This window comes from Populus trichocarpa, chromosome 5 (assembly GCF_000002775.5).
Source record: "Populus trichocarpa isolate Nisqually-1 chromosome 5, P.trichocarpa_v4.1, whole genome shotgun sequence".
Taxonomy (NCBI): domain Eukaryota; kingdom Viridiplantae; phylum Streptophyta; class Magnoliopsida; order Malpighiales; family Salicaceae; genus Populus; species Populus trichocarpa.
In genome coordinates this window covers 13,143,526-13,156,308 of record NC_037289.2, presented here as the reverse complement: position 1 = coordinate 13,156,308, position 12,783 = coordinate 13,143,526, and the positions used below count along the sequence as shown (strand labels likewise).

At 36.5% G+C, this 12,783-nt stretch overlaps 1 protein-coding gene across 1 annotated transcript; it reads right to left on the bottom strand.

Moving 5' to 3' along the window:
• Positions 1-565: 565 nt before the first annotated feature.
• On the bottom strand, positions 566-12,551 carry LOC127905360 (uncharacterized). Its single transcript, XM_052453216.1, has 4 exons — positions 11,528-12,551; positions 9,739-11,170; positions 889-1,005; positions 566-711 (listed from the first exon to the last, which is right to left on the bottom strand). Exons 1-4 carry the CDS (start codon positions 12,419-12,421, stop codon positions 566-568), a joined length of 2,589 nt encoding a protein of 862 aa, XP_052309176.1. The 5' UTR covers positions 12,422-12,551.
• Between the last annotated feature and the right edge of the window lie 232 nt (positions 12,552-12,783).

Here is a 12,783-nt window from a genome sequence, read left to right as displayed (position 1 = left end):
ATTCTTTTAGAAAAAGAATCCTTGCCAAAATAGAAAGTTCGCAAGTCAAAAGGAAGTTAATAACAAAATTCATACAGTTTGTTTTGACCTATATCGCAAGTCCATTCTAAACTCCGATTCACCTGAAAATTTACCCCAACATAGACAAATACCTCTGGAATCTTTTGGTAAAGTTTCAGCTCGATCCAACAGTTGGATTTGGAGTTATGTTCAATAGCGTAAAGCTGGACGGTAGAAAATTTTACGTCAAAATCCAAATCTAACCTTGCTTGGTTTGTATCACAAGGCTGAACCGTATCAGTAATCCATCTTGTATTAGTAGCTTCTATAGTTGGTGGTCTAATGAAACTATATTTCTCTCTTAGAGACTTAACTATCAATGTAATGGAACCAAAAATAACATAAACACATATTCTCCATAAATAGCCCTCACTCATACATTTTATTACCACTTTATACTTGTGATTAATATATTTTTTCAAGTGATAACCATGTTTCACTTTATACTCTCTCAGAATATCTCGAAATTCATTTACATTATTGAAAACATGAGATTTTTCAAACTTTATGGAACCATAACTCTAACCTTAAACTTCTTACATTTAAAACTAGTGGCAGGATCAATCTTCCTCTTTCTATACTTCCTACTCTCATTTACATTGTCTATATCAACAAACTCATCACTACTATTACTCTTAACTTTTTCATAACCTGCAACATCACTACTAACTTTTCAATCGTTTCTGAATAAAAAACATCAAATATAGTTTTCCTAGTGGAACCATCACTTAACAAGTTATTAATCCAATCATCTTCAGCTTCATTTACAAACTCAAACTTGTCCTTCTTACAAGGGATATAATCCTGATTTTTTTTTCTTATTATCACTGCATATATCAATAACATTATCAACCTTAACAAAACCACCGACATTTGAACCTATTTCAATTCTAACATGATCAATATCACGACCCATACGAGCACCATCAACACTTAAAACCCATACTAGCATCATCGACACCAGCACCCACACCAACATCAACATTTTCATCATTAAAATTCATATCCTCTGTGTCAAGTAACAATAAAACCTTATTATTTTTTCTACCTTTATCATTATAAAAAGAAAAATATTTAATATCATGTGGCCTACATCATACTTATTGCAATAGCTCTTTGGCAATCTCAATGTTAAAGGAGTAACATCAATATTCCTATCAATTTATAAATGAATTTCTTCTTCTTCTTCTTCATTCATGCTAATTACCTTGAACACTAAAACATCATCCATAATCATATTACATCTGTCATCTTTTATTTTAAATTCATGCAAGTCTACATCAAACACTTGTTTGCATATGAACAAGATATATCTTTTGGAAGGATGTCTGGTTTAGATATTAATCTTGCAAAGTCTTCCATTTACTTTGGTGGAGTTGGTGAGAGCATCAAACATACCATCCTACATCACACGAGGTTTTCAGAAAGGAGTTTTCCTTTCAAATACCTTAGAGTTCGCTCAGTTCTCATAGACTCCTTGCAAGCCAGTTCTCCCCTCTCCTGCACAAGCTAGAATTATCAATTCAGAGCTGGACTGGCAAGCTCTCCTATGCTGGTCGGCTTGAACTGATTAGATATGTTCTACATGGAATGGTCCAGTTTTGGCTTAGTGTATTTCCTATCCCGACCCTGATTATCAGTAAGATCACCACTCTCTGCCGGAATTTTCTATGGATTGGGAATACTTTGAGAAATGCATCTGCTCTTGTGGCTTGGAAACGTGTATGTTTTCCTAAAGACGAAGGTGGTTTGGCTCTTTTGGATATTAAAGCCAGGAACATGAGCTTCTTGGCCAAACAACTTTGGAACATACACATTAAAGCAAACTCTCTTTGGATCAAATGGGTTGATCACTACTATCTTCCTCATAGTTCTATATGGAACTCTAATTTGAAAGCAACATCATCCCCCTTATGGAAGTCCATCTGGTCTCTTAAAGATCAATTGGTAGATGAATGTGGGGGAATCTCTAAAGCAATTTCTCAGCTTCATAGCTGGCAGCATAATTCAGGGAGTTTCACTGCTCATGCACATGATTTTTTCAGATTTAAGGGAGATAGTGTTCAATAGGCCAGTGTGGTCTGGGAGCAATGGTCCCTGCCTAGATACAGTTTCACCTTTTGATTAGCTGTGTTATGCAAACTTCGTGCTAAAGACAAACTTGGTTTCATTTCTGTAAACACCTTATGCAGTTTCTGTAGACAAACTGAGGAATCCTATGATCACCTCTTGTTTGGTTGTGCTTGGACATCTTCACTATGGAACTATGTTAGATCTTGGCTCAGGATCAATAGGACTATGTCAGCCCTAACTAGTGCTATCAGAGGTGTTAAGAATAAAGGAAAAAGGTTGGAATCACATATGAGAAGAGTGGCTTTAGCTTTGCTTATGTACTTGATTTGGGAAGAGAGAAACAAAAGGTTGTTTGATTCCCCTTCCAAACCGGTTGGTGTTATCTTTTACAGGTTTCAAGTTTTGTTCTACACAATCATGTATTTCCATGAAAAGAATCCCCTTGCCTACAATATTGCTGAATGAAATGGCTATCATGTTTTGTTGGGTTCTGTTGATACTATCATGTCTGCTGCATCTTTTGTTTCATAACTAAGGAACTGTTTCTGGGTTTCTCTTCTACCGAGCTTTGCTGCTGCTAGCATCCCTGCGGCTACTTGTATTTGTTGCTGATTTCCTTTCATCTGGTCTTGTTCATTGCCTCATTGGTTGTGGTCTGTCATCACTAATTTATTATGATTGACTCTCTTTGCTGCTGGGTTACTTCAAACACCACCAACTGCGGATTGGTTTCTCCTTTAACCTGTGTTTTTGTTTCATTTTCTTGGTCTTCCATGGCTTGTTTCTGCAGGGAGCCTGCTCCCTTCTTCGAACTTGTATAAATGTTTTTTTCTGGTTAGTCAGCCTATCCATTTGACTTGCGTATATCCAGTCTTTGTTTTCCTAGGGAGCCTGTTCCTTTTTTATACTCACCATTTCTGTACATGTTTATGGACTTACTGGTTTTCCAACATGTTTTGCTTTTAATCTTTATATATACTTATATTTTGATAAAAAAAATATCAATGTATGAAATTTAATTTTAACAACAATTTCTATGGAAAAATATTGAACCGCCATGATGAGCAACTATATCAATCATTTTGTATGTATATTGCCATTGTAGAGGATATAACATTACATTAATATATAAACATTACCTTATAAGCATGTAATTAAGCATAAACTAGAAGCCTAGTTGGCAGATAAAGGTATAGGAAAAATCAAAGAAAAGATAGAGCAAGGGAAAGAGTTATCTTTCCAAGTTTTGCCTGGAGGGTTGGTGGCGATGGGCAAACAGGTTTACTTACCCGAGAGTAAGTCTTAAAGGATAAAATACTGAAGGAAGCTTATGAATCTCGATTTACAACCCACCCCAGGAGCACCAAGATGTACAAGGATCTCAAGGAGTTTTATTGGTGGCCAAATATGAAAGAAGGAGACAACAGAATATGTGTCAAAATATGGGATGTGTCAACAGGTGAAGATAGAACACCAAAGGCCAGCGGGGGAATTGCAACCGCTACCAATTCCAAAATGAAAATGGGAAAATATAGCCATTGACTTTGTAACCGGATTGCCAAAGGGAAAAAAGGTAATGATGCCATATGAGTGGTTGTAGATCGACTAACAAAGTCGGCTCTGTTCTTGCCCACCAAGATGACAGACCCGTAGACAAGTTGGCCAAATTATACGTGAATGAGGTGATTAGACTACACGGAGTGCCCTTATCAATTGTGTCAGATTGGGACCCAAGATTCACCTTGAGGTTATGGCCATACTTACAACGAGCTTTAGGAACCGAGATGAACCTGAGCACAACATTTCATCCCCAGACAGATGGTCAATCTGAAAAGATTATCCGAACACTTGAAGACCTTCTAAGGTCATATGTGTAAGAGTTTAGGGGAAACTCAAAAGACTTGTTGTCGTTGGTAGAGTTCACGTATAATAATTGCTACCAAGCTTCTATCGGGATGACTCCATATGAAGCTTTTTATGGGAGGAAATGTCGCACTCCGATATCTTAAGATGAAATTGGAGAAAGAAAACTCCTGGGTCCTGAAATGGTACAATTAACAACCGATAAAGTGGGGGTGATCAGGAAAAGAATGAAGGAAGCCTAAGATAGATAAAAGAGTTATTCGTATAACCGGAGGAGACCTCTGGAATTTCAAATAAGGGATAGAGTATTCTTAAAGGTGGCACCGTGCAAGGGCATTATTTGATTTGGAATGAAATGAAAGCTTGCCTCGAGGTACATTGGCCCATTTGAGGTGGTAGCTAGGATAGGGTCGGTTGCCTATGGCCTGAAGCTATCGGAGCACCTAGAGAAGATTCACAATGTGTTCCATGTATCACTATTATGAAAGGCGGAAATGGATCCTTCACGAGTGTTATCTCCAGTTCCCATTGAAGCAAAGGAAGATTTGACACTCGAGACCAGACCAATCAAAATCATGGATTGAGGTGAAAAAAACGTTGATAAATAAGAGAATACCACTGGTTAAGGTGTTGTGGAGGAACTCACAAATATAGGAAGAAACGTGGGAGAGAGAATCGAAGATTAAGGAAAAATACCCCCACCTATTCCTAGAAATAGGTTTGCAGTTTAAATTTCAAGGACAAATGTTTTGTTGGGAGGGGAGCATGTGAAACCCGAGAACAAAATATACAAAAAAGGGGGGGATTTATAAAAATTTAAATTTTTATAATACAAAAATAATGTAACTACAAAAAAATAATATATATATATATAATTAATAATGATGATAAAATTTATTAGTTTTGGAGAACATACAAGAGTGAAAACGTAAATACCCCATTCCTTCTCTCTTCCAAGGCCGACAGAAATACATCAAACAGGGAGGGGATTTTTAGATTTTCTTCAATCAAAATGGGAGAGAAAATGTGATAACCCGACTTTTCAAGCCAAAACAACAGTGTGCGTGTGTGTGTGTGTGTATACATTAATGACATAACATCACAATGGAATTCGATGAATTTATTTCCTCTCATTATCGAGACGCAATCCATACATCAACATCAATTTGCATCGTGTTTAAAAGTAATCCTTGCATATATGCATAATATTGTGTTTGCTTAATTATTAGTTCGCATTAAATTAAACATACACGAACATGAGTTTGCATTATTATCCTACTAGTAGTCATCACGAATTTAAACAAAGCATCTAATGCCAGTTATACATTCAGTATAATTTGTTCATACAAAATACATCGTGATTTTAAATGCAACTACATGGTTCCTTACAAAAGTAGATTCCTCAGTATTGGGTTTCCTAGGCATGTCGTTGCTGTGACATCCCTGTTGTAGTACAAAACATTTATAAGAATGCAATTACTTAATAATAACAACAAGCAGTCTGGCAGTTTAAAAGAAACATTAACATTATCCCATGTTTGAAGCGTAACATTCATGGTTCCTTTATGTACTTGGTATGCACGGCTTATAGTGCATATAAATGCATCAATTCTTGCCATTAGTCATAATCTTAAATTCGGCTAACCTCTTAAGGCATCATTAGCCAAGGTTAACCATTCATTCGTCTCGGCCATCCACTTTGGATACCATTAGCCGAAGCTAATCAAACATTTATCTTGGCCATCCATTCAGATGCCATTAGCCGAAGCTAATCATTCATTTGTCCCGGCCACCTATTCAGATGCCATTAGCCAAAGCTAATCATTCATTTGTCTCAGCCATTCATTTGGATGCCATTAGCCGAAGCTAATCAATCATTTGTCCCTGTCATTCCATTTGGAAGTCATTAGCTGAAGCTAATCAATCATTTGTCAATGTTTACTTATTTACAATTTGGTATCTGTACTAACACAATACGGTAACATTCATGATAGAGTATTTCATAAATCAAAGTTATGATAAAAGGAAGGTGAAAGTCACCTACCTGCTCTATTTGCGGGTTGTCCTTGTCCTGACGATGGTTCGATTCCGGCCGCACCACCTAAGACATCATTGGTCACAAATCAGTATATTTGTATTTTTTTTTTAATCACATTCATCACCATACTTATTTCAAAAGTTCATACGTTCACATTCAAGTGTTCCACATTTTACACCATCATACAATAAAATTGTCACAAGCATTTGAGTCATTTCTACTAGGGAGCCTATTATAGAAGTCGGCAACAAAACTGATTCGCAGTCGACCACACGATTCAGTAGCGAAAACTGATTCGCTGCGGCCATACAATTCGGCAACGAAAACTGTTTCGCTACAGGCACCTCAATTTCGGTAGCAAATCATAATTTCGCTGCATACTGTTGCGATGTCGCGGTCGCACAAATTAATTACCCTAGCTTAAAACACACAAGATAGTATAGAGCAAGCAAGGGGTCGATCCCACGAGGAAGGTTTAGTTCAGATTTTTATGCTATACGTTATGTAATTGGGGGGGTTTGATTTGCAATGATCTAAACTATGGTAGAAATTAAACTAACAAACAAAATCAATTGAAACTGAAATATATCAAGAAAACAAACCTTGGTCGCAAGCACACATCCACCTACAGAAATCAGAACCGATCCTTGAAACGAAACTTCAGCTTATATTCTGAATTTTTATCTTTTCTTAACATTGGTTAATTAACGGATCCGCCGTATAACTAACCCTAACCAACAAATAATCACAGTGTCCGCACTAATGATTTAATCCAATGGCAGCCTTAAGATCTAGATAAATTCATTAATCTTAACAACCAAGTTGTCAGCTTGTGTTGCTTTGATCGAATGTTCTCCCTAAGTTTAATAACGTAGTTCCGCTACAATTATCAAGCTTAGTTGCTTCACAAGTTTATATACCACAACTCCGGTTTTGATATCAAACTTAGCAATAGATTGTTCACAATAATAACTTAGAGTCCGCTCTTAGCAATTAAGATAAACAATCATAGGAAATATGCATAAGAAAACAAACATACTCATTCATAATACAAACTGAAAATAAATGGAAGAATAAATCTCACAGTTCTTGAAATCTGAAGGTGTTTGCGTCCTTGCAACCAAGAAAACGAGCTTAGCCTTGCATATCTATTGAACAACTACTCCTAAAGATGAAAGAATACATGATTTCTGATTTGTAGAGGGGAGAGTTTGTGTTTCTTCTCTTATGGCTGCCACCCTTCTTTCTTTGATTCTACTGCACTCCCTCTCCCTCTCTCTTTGCTCTCTTAATATCATGAACTTAGCTGCCTATTTATACACAAATTGTAAGTAAGAAAAATCAAAGTTCAAGTGTGAACATCAAGAGATGGTGGTAGTGTGAAGGCAGCTGGTGGCTGGTGGCTGGTTTGAGGTTGGTGGCTTGAGGTTGGTGGCTGCCTTCCTTGACCTTCTGGATTGATTTACTTGAGGAGCTAAATTGCTGAAATTAAAACTTGGATGTCGGTTTTGATGCTTCGGGATGTAATTTGGATTCGTTTCTTCACGAAACCTGTTTGCCGGCAGAATTCAGTTGTCATCTTTGAAAACTCATATCTCCCTCATAAGACATCTTTTTTTGTTGAAATTTGGAGCGTTTGTAGGAATTTGAGTCAGAAATCCAAACCAATTGAGTTTGCATCAATTGGATATCTACAGCTCCAGATATTGAATTTTTAATGGACAAAGGTCAACACTGGCAGAATGCGAGTTTTGACTTTGAAGGATGTGATTTCCATGCTCTTTGTATTTTTATTTTTCTTGACTTAGATTTCCAGAAAGGTATGGATGTTAGCTTTATAATTCCACTGGAATCACTTCGTTTCGACTTTTAGAGCTCACGCTCTGCACAAAACATCGACTGAGGGTCAAATCTGCCAATTACCTCCAATTTACTCCTTTTTGCATCTTTCATCTAAAGGTGCCTTCAAAACATAAAACAAAGAATATCAAGGCATTTTATACATAGGCAAAACACTAGTTAAATGTGAGTGAAACTATCGAATAATATGGTTACATCAATACCCCCACACTTAGCTCTTGCTCGTCCTCAAGAAAGGATAGATAAAATCAAATTGAAAATAACTATGATCAATCTCTTAATCTCCTATCAATGTCCAAGAATATATGCATTATAAACAAGAATACAATCAAGAAGGATAAAGAGTATAAATTTTCATGAATTCATTTACATGCAAACTTCAAAGCTCAATTAATTGTCAGGATTTAAATGAAATCTATGCCATGCCAAAGTGATAGGTCCTCTCATTGATATACACTCCAACACTCACGTGTTTAGGGCTTATGTGTTTAAATCTCTCAAATTCAATCAATGAATATAATCTACCATAAGCTTGCTCTTCAATCTTATCTCCATTACTAACATATTACAAGCAATGCATGAATCAAAAGGTCTTATTTTCCGGTTGTAATGGGGCTAGGGGTAAGGTGAGGAAAAAGAAAGTAAAAGGAAAGGTTCAAACCAAAGAAAGTAGAGCATTCTGAAAAATGATATTTCAAACAAGATATTCCATCAAAACACATAAATTTTCCATCTTTAAGCACCAATGCTTAACTTCTTTTGATTTCAAGCTCTTTCAACATAAAACCTTAAGAACATAAAGGAATACTTTGTTTTTTTTGTTTTTTTTTTCTTGTTTTTCACCTTTGGCAACTTTGCCCATCTTTTCATCAAGCATCACTTCTTCTTTCTTTTCACATTATTTCCAACCATAATTCCATGAGATATCACAAGTATATGCTCTACTAATCCTTGGCCAGGGGAAAAGGAAAACATATATAAAGTTAAGGCTTATACATGGATAAAGCAAAGAAAAGATAAACAAGCTCAAAAGGGGTTTACTAAGGACAATTTGCTTTAGGTTGGCTTTTTGGCTCAAGTGGTTAAAATTTCTAATGCCTTTATCATCTTCATGTATATATGTAATGCGAATGTAATCTCAACAAGATATGAAGCAAGTTCTAGAGATACTTATCATTGAAAGAATGCACAATCAAAGAATATAATGTTGAAGGCTCAAAAGCTTGCATTGGTATAACACTATAAAGTCAACATGGCAAATTCTCAAAGTCAATCCTTAAAGCAATTAAATGTTTAAAATTTTCATACACACTCATTCATTTGATTTATATCTTCATCTATCTCAACTAATTCTCATACATAATACTCGTATTCTCAAAAATCAATGGGAGTTCTAAAGATCAAACATAATTTTTTTTTTAAGGACAACAAAGAAAACGAAAATAAGAAAACGAAAATTCTTCCAATACCCCCACACTTAAAACACAACATTGTCCTCAATGTTGAAATAAAAGAAAAGGAATATAGGAGAATGAAAAAAATAAAGTAAAATGCGAAAAATAAAAGATAAGGGAAAAAGAAAGCAAATCTGAAATATTTTTTTATGCTGGGTTGCCTCCCAGTAAGCGCTTTTGTTTTATATCATTGGCTCGACATGTTGCATGCTTATTCTTCATAGATTGGTTCAGCTAACTCCACAGAAGCGGTGAGTTCTGCCGTCCAACTTTCATAGAAAGGTTTCAAGCGATGCCCATTGACCTTGAGTACTTTGTTGGTTTTTAAACTTGTAATTTCAACTGCACCATAAGGAAAAATATTAGAAACAACAAATGATCCAATCCAACGAGAGTGCAACTTTCTAGGAAAAAGTTTCAAACATGAATGATAAAGAAGGACTTTGTCTTCAACATGAAACTCTTTTCTTGTAATCATTCGGTCATGAAGACTATTAGTCTTTTCTTTGTAAATCCTTGCATTCTCATAAGCATCATTCTGTATCTCTTTAAACGTGGTTCCAGTCTTTTTGGGTACCAAAAGGATAGACGCCACCCATTCACTGTCCGTGATGGAGAGAATGACTTTTGCATCATGGGGGACAGTTTGAAAAGCTTGCAAAGCCAATGCTGATTGGTACACGCTTTGGGGAACACATATATGCCTCTCCATCTGTTTTATCTTTGTAAAATCATAGCCATAGCTCAAAGCTACGCTTAATCCATCCTTACTATCAAAATCACAAAATTGTTGTACACACTTATCAACTTGGTCATAACATGTGATAGAATAAACATTGCTATAAGGATATGTCATTGCATCATGAAAATTAAATTCAATTTTTTCATCTCCTACTTCCATAGACAAAGTATCCTTACCACAATCAATCTTTGTATTGGCAGTTTTCAAGAATGGTCTCCCAAACAATATAGGAGTGTTGTTTGATGAATCACAAGAATCATGTTCCATATCAAGAATATAAAAGTCGCATGGAATAACCAAACTATCAATCTTGACTAGGACATCTTCAATCATACCAAGTGGATAAACAAAACTACGATCCGCAAGTTGTATTACAATACTAGTTTTATTCAAAGGCTCAAGACTAAGAGAATCATAAACTTGTTTAGGCATAACACTAATGGATGCACCTAAATCACACAAGGCCCTTTTGAAACTAGCATTACCAATAACACATGGGATAGTGAACGCACCTGGGTCTTTTTGCTTCAAAGGCATATTCTTTTGAACAATAGCAGATACAACTTCACCCATACTTACCGTTTCGTGACCTTTTAGTTTGAAAGCTCTCTTGGTAGTACACAACTCCTTCAAGAATTTGGCATACTTCGGAATTTGCTTCATAGCATCAAGCAAAGGAATGTTGAGTTCCACTTTCTTGAAAACCTCTAAAATCTCTTTTTCTTTGTCCTCTTTCTTTGACCTAGAAGAATTCATAGGAAAGGGTGGAATTGTTTTAAAATTGGAATTCATTGATTGAGGAATTACCTTTGGAGTGTTGGTCTTTATTTCAGTTTGTGGAGGAGGAGGATGTTCCTTCTTTGTACTCAATTCAGTTTCTATCTCTTCTTCTTCCTCCATCTCAATTTGTTTCGACCTTTGCTCTTCAAGTTCTTTTCCACTTCGCAGCATGATCGCACTAACATTCTCTTTTGGATTCAATGCTTGGGAGGGTAACTTTCCATTCATTTGTGCTTCCAATTTCCCTACACTTGAAGCTACTTGCCCCATTTGCTTTTCCAAGTTATGAATACTTGACCTTGTTTCCTGTTGAAAAGACATGACATTTTGTTGTAAGGTCACAGTGTTAGAAGCTAAAGTTTTCATCATCTCACGAAGATCATCATTGGATGACGACCCCATAACATTGGAGTTTGTGAATGGAGAAGGGGGTTGTCTTGCTTGATAATTCTGTTGGGATTGAAATCCATGGGGATGGAACTGTCGGCCTTGATTGCTTTGTTGAGGTGGGTTCCCATAGCGTAAGTTGGGATGATCTCTCCATCCAGGATTGTACGTGTTGGAAAAGGGATCATATTTACGCTGGGGTTGTCCATTGAATGCTCCATCAACTGTATTAGCCTATTCAATGTAATCTTCTTGCATTGTTGGGCACATATCTGAGGCATGTCCTTGTAAGGAACATATGCTACAAACTTTTACATGCTGTACATTTCCACAAGCCAAAGAACGCACAAGAGAAGTAAGATCATTAACTTTATTTTCAAGGTTAGAAACACTTACCTCATTTACTCGTTTGTTTGAGAAATCCCCACAAGTGCCAAACTGTTTCGAGTTGGCTGCCATGTTTGAGATCAATTGGCGTGCAGCCTCGGGTGTCTTATCTACCAATGCCCCTCCACTTGCAGCATCAATGATACTACGGTCAGTAGGCATCAATCCTTCATAGAAATATTGAATGAGCAGCTGATCAGGTATTTGATGATGAGGACATTGAATACAGAGTTGCTCAAATCTTTCCCAATATTCGGAGAGTGTCTCTCCATGAGATTGCCGAATCCCACATATTTCTTTCCTTATGTTGGCAACTCGAGATGCTGGGAAATACTTCTCAAGGAAAATCTTCTTCATAGCATTCCAAGTTCCAATAGATCCTGGGAGAATAGAGAAAAGCCATGTCTTTGCTGCCCCTTTTAAAGAGAAAGGGAAAGCTTTCAACTTAACCTGTTCTTCGTCAACTCCATTCGGTTTCATGCCAATGCAAACCATATGGAACTCCTTGAGATGAGTATGAGGATCTTCTCCTGCAAGACCATTGAATGTTGGTAGCAAATGTATAAAACCAGATTTGAGCTCAAAGTTTACATTATGGTCGATGTTTATGCACAATAGTTGGTTTTCCACGTTAGGAGCAGCAAGCTCCTTGAGTGTTTGTTGTCGTGCAACAGCCATGGTGTTGAGGCGAGCTTCCTTTCGTAACCTGCGTAAAGTGTTTTCTATTTCGAGATCCAACTGCACTTGAATTTGATTAGTAGAACGGGTTACAGGCATAAATCTTCAAGAAAACTCAAAATAAACCAATCACACAAGAGATTGAAAACAATGCAAATTGTACGAAAATCCTACGGTAGAAAACTAAAACTGCCTAAAAACCCTAGAAACCAGTGGAATTTGGCCTCGATAAGGTGAGGCTAGTTGTTTTACCACTAGTCTTGTTCAGAACGTCGTTTCCCTTCAGGAAACAAAAGGCCGATACCTAATTCCACCAAAAAATCTGTTTTGAACAGTACCGCTGCCGTAAGTGAATAGTACCGCCGCAAGCAAAAATTCTATCTCTTTTTTTTTTTAGAAAGAACAAATAACAATCACAGCAAATAAAAATAACAGCACAAGAATTAACTAAAATTACTTCC